Source organism: Patagioenas fasciata, chromosome 4 (genome assembly GCF_037038585.1).
Source record: "Patagioenas fasciata isolate bPatFas1 chromosome 4, bPatFas1.hap1, whole genome shotgun sequence".
Classification (NCBI taxonomy): Eukaryota; Metazoa; Chordata; class Aves; order Columbiformes; family Columbidae; genus Patagioenas; species Patagioenas fasciata.
Window position 1 is genome coordinate 14,193,386 of NC_092523.1, and position 17,671 is coordinate 14,211,056.

Here is a 17,671-nt window from a genome sequence, read left to right on the forward strand (position 1 = left end):
TTAAGAAGTCTTCCTACTCTAAGAGGTGTCAACAACATATTGCTTGGAACCAAAAAGCCAGGTATTCCAACTCCTCTTATGAATCTGGGTAAGGAACGAAAGACTGGCAATGTTAATTGAGTCCACAGACTGTAGCAGCAACATCCTTGTTAAGCTCACTTGGCAAGAATGTAGTACAGGGAAAGGTGTGTTTAAACTAGACTGTGCAGAGAAACTGCTGTTACAATAACAACTTGAACTGAAATTATTATAAGGATTAATCTTGCTACTTATTCAACTGAAAATAGATATGGGGTTAATCTCTCAGATTAAGATACTTGAATTAGGTTCATTTGTAAATTATGTCTCTATATTCCCATTCAATAAGCAACAAAGTCATTGGACTGCAAGGAGCCATTCAGAGGACCAAATGTCTATTTTTGGATGAGCTGAATATCATTTTAGATTCTATTGGTTGTGTTGACAAAGTATCCCCTTCCTTGGACAGACAACTAAAACAAATACAGACTTCTGCATTTAGGTCTTGATGAGCTGTAGAATAAGTTTTTTAAAACATAAGAGACATCTTGCATGCTGTGTGAAATTATGAAAGCAACTGGGGATGTTCTTGAGTCAAATTATTGTGTTATCACTGAAGCACAGGCAGGTATTTAAGCCTCTTGCAGGAGTCACGCTTCTGGTGCTCATTATCTTTTTTGACGTCATCTCACAGCATGAAGGGCGCAATCTTTCATACGTGATAAATTGTGCTGTAGTTAAAATACCATGCAGTCTTAAGAATTTTCTTGATACCATCAAATAAAACATCCTCCTCATTTGTGGCATCAAATCCTCTGAGGCTCTGCATGGTATTCTAACTGGGTGAGGTTCAGAGAAGGACGCCTGCAAAAGGAGCCCAGGGGTTCCTTGCTCCACCTCAGACAGGCGTCCATCACAAGCCCAGCTGTCCGGGGCATCCAGGGAACCTGGCACTGCCACACAGAGCTGCTTTTGCACAACTGGAGCCACATCCAGTCTCAGGGACCTAAAATCCTCTCTTATGTAAGGAAACTGGTTATCAAGTATTTCTTAGGAGGAAAGAGCAGGCAATAAGCACCACCATTCTTCCCATTAACTAAAGAGTTACACCCGTTTGATGTTTATGCTCAAAAGTCTAGACAACTAAGGCTTAATAATCCAATTTCTTAGCTTTAGATCTCATGTGCTGTTCCTTTTTGAGACTGTATCTTCCGAAATCAAACATTAAACAATAATGATAGGATAAAATACTTTTGGCTGAAAATGGACATTCTTGCCTATATGTTCATAATTCTTATTTTCAGCAGCAGAGGTACTCTGGGACTCAGGGAAATAAGCTGGTACTTTAATTAGTGTTCAATTCTCTATACATATGTAAGTGCACATGCCTGCATTGGAGTCCATCTGTGAAGCATTTCTGTGGGTGAGTAGGTTTCCAGAAGAGAGCTGAAGGATCACCATCAGGAGAAAATTCTGCAGCATCTCAAGAGGCAAGCTGTGAGTCTCTATAGATTCTAAAGGCAGAACCCTAGATAACTAATACATGTAATTAGCATAAAAGCTGAGAAATGCAGTATTCTGGCAATCGAGTTTCCACTCAGCAACTCTTGCTAAATGAGTTTTTTAGAAATTATTATTGATTATTGACAATAAGTCATTGCTTATTGGCTTGCATTCAAAATAGACCTTTAACACTTGTTGAGTAGACCTGCTTTTCTGATATTTTTAAAGAGGACCATGTCTTAAATTTTGTAGTAAATTGAGAGAGCAACATAACAAAAGTAAGACTGCAATTCCCCACATCAGCTCCTTTTCTAGGAACATACAGAGAGATTCATTTTAATGCTGGTGTATTAATTCCTATTTATCTGCAGAACTCAGAGCAAGGTTTTTCACAATTAATGAATAAAGTTGTTTGACCCCAACAATGACCAAGAGAGACGTACTCAAAACCACTCAGCCTTCAGTTAGCCGTAGCCCTCTCACCCAGAATTCATACACTGGCATTGACCCCCACTTCCCCCTGTTAGTGCATCCCCAACACTCCATGGTACCTCTCTCCCATGTTCTCCACCCTCTCTGCTCACTCCAGATTTTGGTTTTCAGAATCTGGTCCTCTCCACAGCAGGTTTCCTTTGCCCACACCCCACCCCACACTCTTCAATCCCCGATCTCTTCTTTAGCCCTCCCAGCACCCTTCTGGGCAACTCATCCGCACTTTGTGCAAGGACATGATGTCCTTTCTCTTCTTGGTAGCCTCAGCTCCATCTATCTTACCACTAATTCCTTTTATTCTTGCTACTGGCTCTCTAAAGTGTAGCTGCTCAGCTGGCTGAAAAATCAGCCACGTTCACTGAAGGTTCAAACTGTGAACTCATGGGCCAGACATTCAGAGCTCAGTGTCCGACCAGTTTGTTTTCATGACACTGTTAAAAAATGGATACTTTCTGTGCTGTTATTTTTTTGGTGGTGTTTTTGATCATCCATGAAGTCTTTTATTATTCCAGTTCCATCACACATCATTTGATGTTGAATGATAACAACTACAGAGACAGATGAGACTTTAAGCAGTGTTGGTTTTTAATAAAAACTAACAAAGTTTGAGGGCTGAATAAAGCTGGATCAAAATACAGTTTGAATCTCAAAATGCTTACAATCTGAACTAAACCTGACAGCAGGGTAGAGGCAGTCTCTGTGTGCAGAAAGACAGGCAACAGTTTTATCATAAGAAACTCATATCTACATTCTAAAGTATTTGTGCTCATAATTAAACCCCCCAACTTAAAAAAAAAAAAAAAAAGAAGTGTGAAATGTGCAATAAGAATATCACTGAAATAAACTGTGAGACTATAACATGATTAGACACAGAACAGTCATGGTGAAAAAAAAAATACTCCAACCTTTCATTTTTTTATCATTAGACTAGAAAGCAACTCGTCTGCATTCAGAACAGCATCAAATTTTCATGTGTATAACAAGATGAACAGATAAATGGCTAAATAAAAACTGGTAGCCACTGGTGAGAGATTATTTCTCACTTCTGTTAGTTTGACTGTAAAGATGATTTTGATCATCAGTGTAAAGAATGAGTGAATTCACCAATTTAATAAGTTTTGGTTCCCTAAACGTGTATTGTCTACCAGGTGCTGTTCCTATTTTGCAAGGTCCCAGTTTGTCAGGATATTTTAAGGTCTTCCCCTGCTGACAGCAGTTCTGCATGTGCAAGGGCACCACAATTGTTGACTCTCAGGCTTGCCTTGCCTTCTCTGCTGCAAAAAGTGCATTTATCCCCACTGGGTCAGTAGGAAATGCCCAGAGGGACGAGAGTAAGCTGTACACACCGGTGGGAAGAAGCTGAGGCTCATCAGTAGGACTGACTGTCATATAGCATCAAAGATTTGAGCTACTGTGCTTTCTCTTCAGTAAAACCCATCCAGGGGAGTTGGGACACACAGAGGATATAGAAAAGTTTGAAAATAATCTTGAGGAAATGCCCTGAATAGCTCCCAAAAAAAGGATATAGAGTATAAATACAAAACAAAACAAGACCAGAAGGCAACTTCAGCAGAAGAAATGTCATGGCGATCTGTATCTTAATTACAGTCCCTGCTCACTAGATGATTAGTTTTGAAAGATGAAGCTCCATCAGATGACCAGTGCTATAAATATTGTACAAAAAAACCCACATCTTACCTGAAATATTCAAGCTGTACTGAAAGCTGCTGAATGCATTTCTAAGGCAAGAAGGAAGCTTAAATTGCAATATCCTTTAATGAAATGCCTTCTATCACACCATGGGCAATCTGCTCAGTCCCTGAGATACAGAAGATTATTGCATTCATGAGGAAATAATGTAAATGTGCATTTTTTGCCTTGTCTGTTATTTTTCCATATATTAAAACAAAACTTTTGTTCTAAGGAAATCTCCAAGGCAATGATAGAATACTCTATGCATGCATTGCTCATCCAAGCTGAGAAAGAGTTGCAGCTATTAAAGCAGAAACAGGAGAATGAAGCAATTTTCCATATGCTGCTATTGGTTTATACTTTGCTCAGCCTGAGTCTTTTTCCAAATTCTGTTTCGTCATCTACATATTTTAATCAAAGATTTTAGGTTTCTTCCCCGACTACAAACAAAAAAAAATGACTCAAGCACATTTCATGCAAATCTGCCATTTTGGCAGAGAATATGCTTGCATATACTCATGATTTTGTGAAATTTCTAAGATGCAAACATATCAGAATATTCTTAATATAACATTAACACCAAAGCTCTGGAAAAAAGGAACAGTGTTGTATCAGAGGGTGTCAGCTCTTGTTCTCTCTCCTGTTGAATAAGACGTCTTTGCTAATTTGATCTTGCTTGTGAAAGAAGCTTTTGTTCAGCCTCTCCTTTGCTCCCAGCTGGCATTGGGAGGTCGGGGCAGCAGCACCACCCTGAGATGGCAGGCGGAGGACCACAAAACAAGGGTGAAGCAGGCATTGATGTATGAGCCAGGCAATCATTACTGTGGATACTGTTATGCCTCTCTGGAAGGAGTGCCTAATCATTTCAATTACTTATTCAAAATTATTTAAATGTAGTTCTTAATGCTCTTGATTATTGTATTATAATATCAACATGCTAATAACACTGTGGTCTTTGCTAGTGTACATGAGTTGGGAGCAGATGTGTACAGTAAAATAACTTGAAGATTTAAAGCAACACCAAGAAATTTGTAATGGATTTATATGAAAGAAAAGATGTCTCTGATAACAGACTCACTGCATTCACCACAAATAAACTATCAATACACTAAAGCAGAAAACTAGCACAAACTGAATCAGTTTTGTGGATGGAGACCTGAGATAATCTTGAACATAGAGCTCAGCTTCTATTCCATCAGCATCTTCAGCTTCAGTGTCTGAATCTCTGAAAATGATTCATGATCAAAATTCCAATACTGAGGAGTGGGAGATGGGAGGATTTTAAAACATATGATGTGCCTTGTAGACTGCTTGTATAGGACCTTTTCCTAAAAGGTAAGTTAATATAAAAGTATTATTAAAGAAACCAGAAGAAGAGGAAAAACTGTAACACAGGTGATGACAACTCATTTAGGTGAGGATGCACTCTGTAGAATCTAGAAGCAATTCATAGAAGCAAGTCATTGTAACCTCAAAACAAACGTAAGGATGGTCTTTAAGAAAGCCCTCTGGAAGACAGATGTAGATGAAAAAGCCAAAACAATGCTATGCTCCTTGCTAGAGTGATTGGAAAGTGGGAAATGCAGAGCATGGAACTGGCAAAGTGATGTATAATATCTACATGGACTTTATATTGTTCCCTTTGAGCACACTTCACAGAAAACAGTATGGTGAGCCCGAGCATCAGTGGACCTTCTGGCATCCCCAGGATGCTGGTTGTCACACTCACTGCAGCAATGAGCTTTAGGCCAGGTGATTGCACAGTGGCTTTTTGTTGCCCACTTTTGAAAAGATTTGTACATCCTGATGTGGCAGAGTGAGAATTTGCCTGATTCTCAGTTTCTCTACACTGTTTCCTGGTCCTGCACACTTAGCTGTGAAGAGCATGAAGTGCTGATTCCCTTCTATGGAAATCCTTGATCTTGATCCAACCGAGCAGGTAGTGAGGAGTATGAAGCTACAACTAGTAGGAGCAAGTCAGACACATATAAGCCCACAATTCCCAGTGACTCTGATCCCTAGTGGTATTTTGATTTTAGACTTTTAGAGAAAACAATTTTTCATGTTTAGTTTGCTGGTTGCAGCTAAATGACAGTGAGGTGAGAAAGGATTCAGGAAAACCTTTAAATCAGTATGTAAAAACTAGAATTCAGATAAAATTGTTAGAAATTCTTTCTAATTGTGTTATAGAAGAATCAGTAAGAATTAATACATAACTTTTTCTTCTAGATGCATGTTGTAAACTCTTCTGTCTAGATGATATCTACACTAGTTTCGGTGTCTGTTTTTAAACAAATAAGCAAGCAATAAGATAACCAATTACAATCACAGAACTTAATTTTTAGTGAAGGACACTTGTTCTATAGAGATCTATACAGCACAAATACCTAGGATGGGGTCAATTTAGATTATCTTTGGCCATTGGGGGTGTCACCTGATGCAAAATAGTTCGCCAGCCTCAATCTACAAAACAGTTCAGATCTTCCCTCTCCCAATGTTGACCAGACATCTAAATTTTAAATGATGTAGAGCTTGTGAGATGAGTTTTCCTTGTTTAAAGAAAAAATATTTCATGTAAGTACATTCTTTACAACTTTGCAATAATGAGAAGAATGAGGATAAAAGAAAGGACCAAGGATTGACTTCATCTGCTCACTTGAAAATTGTGAGGAACCAAGCAATTCCCTGATGACTCGTGAGAATCCTTCAGCCATGGGGTACATACAAAAGGAGTGAGGATGTCGTGGGTGTCTTCTGGTATTTCACCTGAATGATGAAAGGAGAGTGCAGTATGCCCACAATAAAAGATTTTATCAGTGCCAGTGGCAGGATTGGAACACCCAATGGAGCATCACACATCTCAGGGTGTTCCCTGTGTCTCTTCCCCAGTACAGGTAGTTTTACTTGATTAGTAATCTAGTCTCTGGTTATTGAAATCTCAGTGTGTTTCCAAACCAACTCATTTGCAGTATGTCATCTGGTATATTAAATAACTCTTTCTTTTACTGTTGCCAAACAGAAGTAAAATCAACTTGTTCATGTAGATATAGAGCTCTGTTCAAAATTTGAAAGGCTTGTTGTCTGCATATTTGTATCCTTTTTTTTTTTTTAGGATACAACTGAAATTTAAATACCTTTTGTGCCTAGAATTTGTCAATCATTTTCTTTTTGATCAGTGCTGGTTCATAAACATTCAGCAGGTTTTCCATGTTTTATGGTTTGCATGGTATTTCTTTTTTTTGTCTTCTTTTTATGTGCTTTCCAATTTACTTCTCTTACATAAGTCATTGCTCAGTTTCTGCAATTTTTCCTTTGAAATAATGTGGGTTTGCACTTGCTTAAAGAACATACTACAAAGACATCGAAGAGACATGGGAAGACAATTTAAGAAAATTCAATGGACAGGCCTCTTGACCTGTCATGATCATTGGTAGTGCTTATGAATAGTGGTCAAATTATGGGGTTTTTTTCCCATTTCATCTACTTCAGGCTCTACTACATTTTCTTCTTCATCAGCACATGTTTGCCAGCAAGAAAAAGACTACTGATATTTGCTCAAATCCATAAGGAACTGTGTCCTTTTAGTATGTCCTGGTAAAGCTCAGGCTGGCACTATTCTGCCTGTGATACCTGTGAGAAAAATAACGAAGGGCAAATTCTCCATTTTCAAATAATTTCCAAACCTATTTACTGCTTACATTCTAAATGGACAATGTTATGAAGGGAACATTTAAAATTAGAGTTTATTCATTTGGTGTATGATGTTATAAGTGAGACTGGGAATCTCCATTTTAAAGAAGAGTCTAATCATTTAGACATATTATCTGGTTTCACCAGACTGCTGGACACCTTGAAAGGCTCAACAGTAATGAATAAACAGGAATCTCCTACAACATAGCCCAGCCCAGCAGTGCTGAAGGATGAGTGCATCTTATCTAGCTTGTTGCAGCAAGAAACCCTCACTCTGCAGTGGATTGGCTGGTAGAGGAAAATATAATGCGTAATTTGTCACCAATTTCATTAGCTTTTGCCCACCCTGAACTGCTGCTTAGTAGCTGTTCAGAGCTGGAATAGCTGCTGGAGCTACTCTCTCTTAGAAGCAGAACTTGCAGGAATGGAAAACAGTGATGATCACAGTAGCCACACAGTACAGACCCACCAAGCCAGATTGCTTCCAGTCATATTGTGCTTCAGCCAGAGGTTTATATGTGTGTTTATATATGTACACATACACACACAAATGTTTTTGCATTAAAATACCCACTGAAATAAAAAGCCCTGCGTATGTAGATGAAACAACTAGTCCAGTATCCTAAAACTGTGCTTGAAGGTTACTGCAATTTCCTTTCCAGACATCTGCCACATCCAGCCTCCTGCCCGAGCAGATGAAAACCAATGGCGCCAAACAATGAAAAGTTGTAAGGGCAATGCAGTTAACACTAGCCCCCTTCAAAAGAGAATATGTGATTTTATCAGTATGAGTGTTACTTGGGCAGCAGCCGCAGCACCCCAGGGCCTGTGCTGCTCCAAGCCAAAACTCTACCTGCAAGAGCATCCTGGGAGAGACAGCACTGAAGCTACTTCTGGAAGAACGAGATGAATGAAAATGGGCAGCCTGCTTTGGTGAGGAAGCAGGTGGTTTTATTGAAACATATGAACGGCAACATTTGTGAAAAGAGGGGGTTGAGTTACTCATGGCTGAAATAAGTTTATTCAGCCTTTGATAGGAAAGCTTTTGTCCAACTGGTTAATCATTGGTATTATACAAGCAGAACTGGAAAGAATGTGTTTAGTCATAATGTCTTGAAACTTGACATCGGCTAATGCAGAATGCCAGATTCAATCCAACATTTGAGAATGAATGAGATCATGTGAATAGTTAAAAGCATTTTTGTGTGTACTGGATCCAAGGGTCTATAACAAACACCTCTCATCCAACCTTGAAAGAATTATTTTTTTGTTTAAGAAATGTGAATAAAATATTATTATATCAGGGCCATGGGGAAATCTTTTTTTCTGATGTAGCCATTACCTGTGACCAACAATTTAGCAGTATCATTAACTGTTGTGTAATTTGCATGAAAAATTTGCCCAGAATAGTCTTCAGATCCATAGCTTGAAACTAAGAGATTTTTTAAATTTATTTATTTTTTTTTTATAATTCTGGCTGGACATCTATGTAAATACGCACATGTACAATAGAGGTATGAGACACACTGTACAGCACTCATTATTGTGCCGTAATAAATAAATCCACTATTTCAGGATTGTGCATAATAAATATGGATTTATACACATGGATGTGGTTAATAAAAATGACAAGTTTCACAAACATACCAGAACAGTAGTGGTTTTTTGTCCCGGCAGAAACAATACTTCTATTGCTGAAATGATTGCCACATTCAGAATACATACACAACACTAACCACAGCAGAAAATGCAGAGCATTGTATGGCATCACCAAGGGGAACTGGCATAGCATTGATCTCGACACTTGTACATCCATTCATACATGCCTGATAATTCTTGTCTGCTTCATTACCACTTCCTTTTATAGCAAACTCCTGGGGCTGCAGAGTAATCTTGAAAAAAACATTCTGTCATGTCACTGGATGTAATAGTAATGAAAACCTGAACACATTTCATACACATCTGTAAATACTGAGAAGGAGTTAAGTTCCTGACTCACACATCATATATAATACTGCAATTTGAAAATACACCTACTTAGTCTGATGAATCATTCAACTATACTTTCTTTGTAGCAAAGACAAAATTTAGCAGGGGGCCCTCTCAATGACTCTGTGACTCACTAACCTTTTTATTTCCCTTTTGCTGCCAATGCACTCATTTAAAAGCGGAAGATCTAATACAGGTTTTTAGGTTATCAGGTGAACACTAACTGGAAGCACTCAGTCACAGTGGTTTTGCTGAGGTCTGCTACCACAAGATATAAACATCAACCAGCTGATGGTTTTCATCTCTGACTGAGATGGTGTGTTTGCAATATAAAGCAATGGCTACAAGTCTCCTCACTGAGCATCACTGCCGGCTCAACTCCTGAGCCAATTTAAATTGGCATTGTGCTTTTGATGCCAGTCCTGCTAGAGAGATTTACAGCAGCTGAAGGCCTGCACTGCAGAGTGCTGTTCCAGGTGGTGGGGAGGCAGAAGGCAGAATGTGCTGAGACTCTCCTGTCTAAATAAAATGCTCACAGGGACATGGATCATTTGGGATTTTACAGTGGCAAGATGAGAGACGAAAGGTTCCTTGTGTGACAGTTGGGTGATTTGGGCAGTAAGCAGCTTCAAAATAAACATCTCTTCTATAACACTGCAGAGTCCTGAAACAGATCCTTTATATACGAAACAACAATCCTAGTTAACCAGCCAGTGACACCCCCCACACATGCTAAATAACAGGTATTTTGACAAATTTCATTTTGTGAAAACTTTTGGTGCTGTAAGAAAGCAAAAAGCAAACCCCAGAACTTGCTCCTAAATAGAGTCAACAACCAGCTACAGATGCCCACACCTTCTCCTGTCTTGGTGCAAATCAACAAGTGTTTAAGCCATTGGCATTTCTCTGTACTACAATCAGTGCAAACAGGAAAATTAAGCAAAATCAAAATCAAGTGCTTACTAGTCCTGGTCAAGTAATACAGAAGAGAACAAAGTGTCTTGCCCAGTTTCACAGTTGGACCATGGCAATGCAGACACTGTCACAAAAAACTATAAACAACCACATTTACTTCAATCCAGTCCTTCATTCTCTCCAGACATCTGCCACCTTTCACAGGTTTTTCTGTGAACATTTTTAAGTCACGGGCTTCAAGCAAAATACAAGTTTTGATTATGAACTTGATTCTCTCGTGAATGTTTTGACAACCTATTTGCATAAAATGTCTCATTATTAAAATGAGGGAGAGAAAAATGCTCATCAATTTGTTTTTCACTGAGAACATTCCTTAAGGCATAGAAACAAAGGTCAGCCAGAATTCTGAGTTCTGTTTTTAAAATATTCGCTGAGAAAGGAAAAGGTATGCAAAATACATGGAAATATACTAAAATAATCGCGGTGTGCTGCAGATACAAATTTTCAGAAATTGCTTGCAACATTTGTGGGAGTTTTAATTTCCAGCAAAACAACTTTTGCAATGTTTGGTTGAATTTTGTCTTGTACAGATCATTCATCTACCACCACATCTCAGATCAGAAAGATTTTGTATAGACTCTCCCTCTTCAGAAAGTCAATTTGTACTCTTTATTGCAAAATCACAAGGCAGCTCTGGTAGGTGGATGGGATGAAAACTCTCAATTAAAATATTTGGGGAAATTTGTTTATACCAGACACTAGAACAGCTATGGCACGGCTTAATTTAGTTTTGTCTCTGAATCTTGCAACCAGCTTCATTAAAACAGAAAACTAATTTTTCTATTCAGACAACTGTAAATCACAGAGGAGTATCCTGAATCCTAAAAAAAGTAAAATAGAGGCTCAAGTCCATAATTTTATAATTTCACAGTTGCTGTGTCAACATAAAAAGATAAGTTACCCTGCTGCTTCAGTTAAATGCCAGATTGTTTGAGGAAAACAAACAGACCTTGATGCTTGACACCTCCTTTGACATGAATCACAGAATCACAGAATGTTAATACTATGATTGCCAGCTGTAAGGCAGTAAAAATTCCCATTGTTGAAATATAAGAACCGCAAAAACGAGGCACTAACTGTCACTGTTCCAATTTAATTCTACTTCTTCTTTTATTTCCTCACCTCTCTTCCTCCTTTTGACCTTCATGCATATTCTGCAAGTAAACAAATTATTATTTATTCTCAGCCTTTGGTTTTATGACTTTTCCTTGATGTTGTGTGAAGTGGTGCTGGATTACAACATTTTTGTGTTCAGGAACATTGGGGCTCTGGAGAACTAAAAATAAATTAAAAGCAGCCAGGATGCTGTTATAGGTTGCATTTAGCGTCTAAAGACCATAGTAAAAAGCTACGTCGTAGTATGAGAGAAAAACAAGAAAAGGGTAGTATGAGAAGGATATGAGGTTACTGAATGGCCGAGGGCAGAAAGAAAACATTTGAAAAAAACAAAACCAAAAACATTTTCAGAGTTAAATTCCACCCTTAGAATTTTCAGAGGTTTTGAATAAACAGAACCATGTAATGATAAAATTACTCTGCCAAAAGAAAGCAGCCCTTCCTTCAAATGGAATTCACTCACCTGTGAATGATGTGGTATCTCTGCAAATAATCCAGGGAAAGTGCCAGCTCACAAATGTACAGCTTAACAGTTCCTTCATTAAAGTGGACATTCTGCTGCAAATGGTAACGCAGATCACCTCCGAGTAAGAGATCAACCACCATGAACATGTCTTCTTCATCTTGAAAGGAATACCTGGAAGAAAGAGTTACAGATGAGATTGCAGGGTTGGTGACACAGCCACAGCCGTGCCCTGGGGTCACTTTCTGTAAGCAGATGTGTTCATAGCAACCCCGTGATTTGCTCAAAAGGAATACACTGCTGTGGTCAGTCCCAAGACCAGACTTTGACTGTTGTGGGACTCCCTGCATGTTCAAGGCAAGCAGAGCTTGAACTATTGCTATGCTACTATTGTGGTTCTTTTAACTGTAGTTTAACACCTGAACGCTGCTAAAATAGGATTTAAAACAGCTTTCATGTTTTTGCATTTTTAAATATCCATACATTTGTTTAGTTGACAAAGTGGCTTGCTAAATAGCAGTGATAAAATGGAAGACTTTGAAACACACTTTTTGTTCACACACATACAACTGTAGCTCGGTGCCTATGGAAAGTATCTTGGAAGGATCGAGAGCTTCTTTCCTGGGGATATTTTCCAGATTCAGTAAATAAGTGCAATGTTCTATTAGCTGAGCATTCTCTATAGCTTGCAGTGTAGCTCCAAATTCAATAAGAAATAAAACTGTAATTTTACTGCCTAACAATACATATTTTTTCAGCCTCCAACTTATATCTTATAAACTATAGTTTTCACAGTTACTGACTGAATTCTTCTGGATTCTTTCCCAGAACTGCCTGTTGAATACTCTGAGGACCAAACTCTGCTCTGATTTAAATCCTGTAAATCCAAAGGTGTAGCCAGCCAATGTATACTGTGCTTGGGCAAGCAGGAATTTCCATGTGTTTCTACTTAACTTGGCTATGCTACCATTGCTCTGTTTTTTTCTGATCTGAATAAACTGACAGAAACTCTGTTTTTAATTTCTATATGCGACTATCTAAGATACAGTATTTTAGAATTCCCAGATGGGGAATGGTGAATACCTTATTTCTAATATGAAGTCACTCTTCTCTTAGAAATTGTTTTAAAATTAATTTTGATGTGAAGTTTTATTAGCTTATACCAGTTGTGGATATGAACCACTGAGAGGTCATCTGCAATGATAGTGCCTCTTCCATCACTTTTTCTCCCATGAGGTGTGTAATATACAGTGGCTGCAGATGTGATTCAATGCTCCTGAACAGTAAAATACATGCTAAAGACATGAAATAGAATGGGTTTCCAGAAAATCTGTGCTCACCCTTCCCCCAAAGGCAGAAAAGTCTATATTAGATTATTTTAATTGACAGTTATGTAGAGTTTCACTTTCATTCCCAGGTTTGAACTTTCTGAAATGAGGCACTGCTCAGGGCTTGTCACAGACAGTTCGTTTTGAATTTAAATGCTTTCTATTCTTTCCAAACGCAGTTCTGAGAAGCGAGTGTCTCTAGGTACTCTGCTCTTCTGTTGCATTTCTGTATGCCTGCCAAATGCCAGGAGGGGAAAGCCATTTTATTTGCATTAAGCTTACTTCTCAATAAGTCAAATCTCTGAAGCAAAAATAGTATAATAGGTGGCACATGGTATCTGCACACCTCCAGAGATTCAGAATTTTATAATTCACACGTTAAAAAAGAGAAGGCTTCAATTATATTTAAATTACTCTGAATGTTTTGCTTTACTGAGCCTGGAGCAATTCCAAAAGGAAAACTTAAACACTTAGCTATGTTTAAGATATTTTCTTTTCTTTTTTGCCACTGTTGTTATTTTAAATGAAGTAGTTATAGTATTGAGCAGATGTAATGAGAGATGTTAATTTTTCCTTTAGTTACTGCTGAAACAAACTACAGAATTTTGTCTGGTTTCTTTTTATATTAAAAAAAAATCCAAAATGAAAAGTTACAGATCAAAAACTCTACTTAGGTCTATAAGTGAAATTTTGTGTCTAATCTGGGACTAAAGGCCTCATATGTAATCTTACGATTGCATGTCAATAAAAATGGTTCTGATGCAACTCTGGTCTTGAGAAGGAAAATGAGTCATTTCTTCAGTGATTCAGCCACCATGAGGCAGAGGGTAAAGACAGGGTAGAGTGACTGCTGTGACCTGGCTTTTCAATTCAATGACTATTCCCGTTTCTGGGAAACTAATGAGTGTTTCAAAGCGTACACATGACTGTTTAGTCTACATAAAAGAGCCATCAGAACAATTTAGAAATAAATGTGAAAACTTGTCCACATCCAGGCGAATGATTACATTTGATGGAACTAGGTTTTTACCCCAAGAGTGTATCTGTTCTGCTGATGTCAGGTTTCTTGTTCTTGTGAGCAAACTTTTGGTGCAACTGTGAATCATGGATATTTAAAAGAAATATCAAGAAGTCGAGCTGGAAAGAGCTGGCGCTCTATATCATTAAATTATCTCAAGAAATAATACTTTTTGCATAGAAGTGCATGTCTACAGTCAGGTAGGGAGGGTTGCACGTTATTTTTGCTCACACACTGTAACAACATAAGAGCAACCGCACTAGGTCAGACTAGACATCTATCTAGCTTGGAACTCACCACAGAGCAGACAGGGAGGAGCAAAGAACAGTATGGAGGTATATAAACCTTTCCTTCAGGACTCAACTGACCTCCACCCATTCACTGCTCCAGGACTTTCTAGGACTCCATTTGTCATCTCTGGGAATCCAGGCTGGGATGATGCAAGATGGATTTTATCCTGGGACCTGTCACACCTATTAGTGAATGATTGGTCTCCTGCTACTACCTTGCCTCTAAGATAAACAAATTAAGGTAAGTGCAATCCCTACAGATGGAAGTCCAAACCTTTCAGGGATGACTCTACCCCTAGAATAAAATGTTTTGAACCCAAACAGACAAAAAAACTGTCAAACCTACAGACATTCAGAAGTATGGCTAATGTTTGCCTTGCTGAATCTGTCATGACCTGTGAGTGGGGCATAGGCCAGTTTTTTTCAGACATTGAAGCTAAAATGATGCACACTGAAACACAACTCTTGAAGAGGTCTGTATAACTTCTATAATGTTCTCCTCTTTCACTTGGAGTCATATTTTTCTTTTGTTTCTATTGATATACATCAGTTCTAACTCTGTTGATCATGTCAGAAGTGGTGTGTATACTGGTGTAGTTAAGATATGAGCTGTATAGGTACAGTTTGAAATAATAGATGCTGTGCATTGGTTTGTTCAGTATATCAGCAGAGTTTTTCACCCCCTCTAAATTATAATGCACCTGACACATATCTTTATGCTAATCATAGACATATAGCCATGGACAATGGTGTTTTCCCTGCACAGTCAAACCAGTTGGGTCAAACCTGTGTGGATGGCATTTCTCCAACTATCGGGATCAGACTACAGTGTTATCAAAGGTGCTGTAAACAAAACCATTCCATGAGATTTTTCTGGAGAGTTAATGAGTTTATCCCGGTGAAATTATATGCCTACGACCTAGAGGGGAGCTTGGACATGGCAAATAGCAAATCTCTGAAGCTGATGGTCGTTCCACTAAGCAGCTCCTGCAGCTACAATTTTTTAAGCTACTGAATGCAGAGCAGGACTTGCTGCAAGTCCTGCTGTGCATCTTTGTACCAAATGTTGTTGCTCCTTTTCTATGTTAAGAACTCACAGGATCTGGTGCATCAGCTCCTGACCTGTGTCGTTTGTCGTGGTCACAAGCAGTTGTGTCCTCTGTCTCTCTCCCTCATACAAATCCAGTATTATTTCTTTACACAAGAAATCAAGTATTCCCTTTCAGCTTCTTGTTTTTTCAATATTTTAAGAAATAAGTGGGTTTGATTTATTGGTCTAAGAATTAAAATTGACAGCAAGTGAAATATTTGCCACATGAAAAATGAAATATTGTTCTGGGTTGGGGAGGGGGTGGTGGTAAATCAGCTCAGTGGAGATTAGTTTTTTGAATAAGCATTGTAATTTCACTTTTGTAATCTTCTTATCAGCTCAAAGGCAAATGACATACAAAAGAACTGATTGGTTTTTGAAGTAAAATCAGAAGTTGTTTGGGATTTTTATGTTAACCAGGTAACTGAGAAATATCTGTTGAATTTATCATAGCATTGTGACTGATATTGAATACTAATAATACATTACTAAGTTACTGTAAAGATAAAATTTTAATCTTCCTTGAAATGAAAGAGTAGATCCCTTGAAATCAATTTTGTGTTTCTTTTGTTTGTTGGGTTTTTTAATAGTGTCGTGAACCAGTTGTAGGAAAACTGTTCTAATTACAGAGCTAGTCTCTGCTTTCTCTTGCTTGAAGAAAGGTTTTAATGCATTAGAATCAGCTTTCTCCAAATTAAGATAAAATAATCATGCCTCTAGTAACAATGAATTGGATTTTTTTTATCTTCAGACTGGAAGATAAACTACCATCGAACAAAATCCCCCATGGAAACAAAATTAAACAAAGGACTTTCTGAATATGTTATAGTCTATTTCCATATTTATAACTGTATATTTTTCAACAATATATTTTTGTTTGTATTTTTATTGTATTTTTATTTATTATTTGTATCTCTGTCTCTTCACAAAAGCAGTTACAGATGGATTTAAAGATATTTTTTTCCCCTTTGCATTCCTTCATCTTAGTTAACCAGGGTTATTTTTTGTTGAAATCCTGCCAGGTGAGGCAGTCACTATCCAAAGTTTTTGTTTCGTATGTATTACCTGGGGGAAAGGACATCATGGTGCATATTTTATATATGACTTTAAGAGTAAAAACACACTACAAAATTTTCATCATTAGGCCCAGACTGACCTTCATAAATCTGAGGTAAGCAGTTAAAGCAAGATACACACAGTTTGGGCATTCAGATAACATCTCTGCTCTCTACTGAATACGATAAATTATTAAGACTTGGTAGCTCCTAATTATGAAATTAAATAAGGTTCTTTTTTCCAGTTTTCCTCTGGTAGCATTAAAGGGAGGAAGTAATTTCTGCAGTGACATGAAGCCACTATTGAGAGTAGATTTTTTCAGTGTAGATGTCCCAGAACAGAGAACTGTAGCAGTGCATTGGTTCTTACATTTGCAGTCAAAACAAGGAATGGCAAGGGCTTGGGAAGAACTGGCCTTCTGCCTCAGCGCTTTGTGGGTTCCCGCTGGGATCCCTTGTCAACTCTTGTTGAAGAGCTGCTCAGCACTGGCCTGAATGAGCAACGCTTTGAGGAACTTTTCAAACACCGACAGATCCCAACAGGGAAAACTTCCACAAGCAAATTCAGCTTGTTCAAGAGAGAGTAGGCAGGTAATGGTCTGGCCCTCTTTAACTGGTCTGACTGGTGTCCTTCGAAGAAATCCTATGGCTGCATCTGGACTGCCTAATGCAATCTCAGGGAGGTGTCTGAACTAAGTCCAAGAAAACCATCTCACCTAGGTCGAAGGTTGGTTGTGGCACTGCGATGTTGCCCATTTTGTGAAAGCAGATTTTATTGCCTCTGGTAGTGTGAGGCTGGTCCGGTTAGGGTAGTCTGGCTTCCTGAACCCGAGCTAGAACCCTTGAGCAGTGTTGTGTGAATGTACTGGTTTCTCAAGAAGAGAAGCCCCATTTATGGTTCTTCACTAGTGCTGCAGTCCTGAATGTTCAGACAGGGTTCAAATTAATCGTG

General features: G+C 38.3%; 1 protein-coding gene across 3 annotated transcripts in view; it reads right to left on the reverse strand.

Annotated features, from left to right (window-relative positions):
• The window catches only part of STK32B (serine/threonine kinase 32B), a 197,972-nt gene that overhangs the window by 69,603 nt on the left and 110,698 nt on the right, over positions 1-17,671 (reverse strand). For all 3 annotated transcript variants that reach the window (XM_071808572.1, XM_071808571.1, XM_065836970.2), the window contains exon 4: positions 11,939-12,112. In XM_071808572.1, coding sequence (XP_071664673.1) covers positions 11,939-12,112 — 174 coding nt within the window. The remainder of the gene's footprint in view (positions 1-11,938; positions 12,113-17,671) is intronic.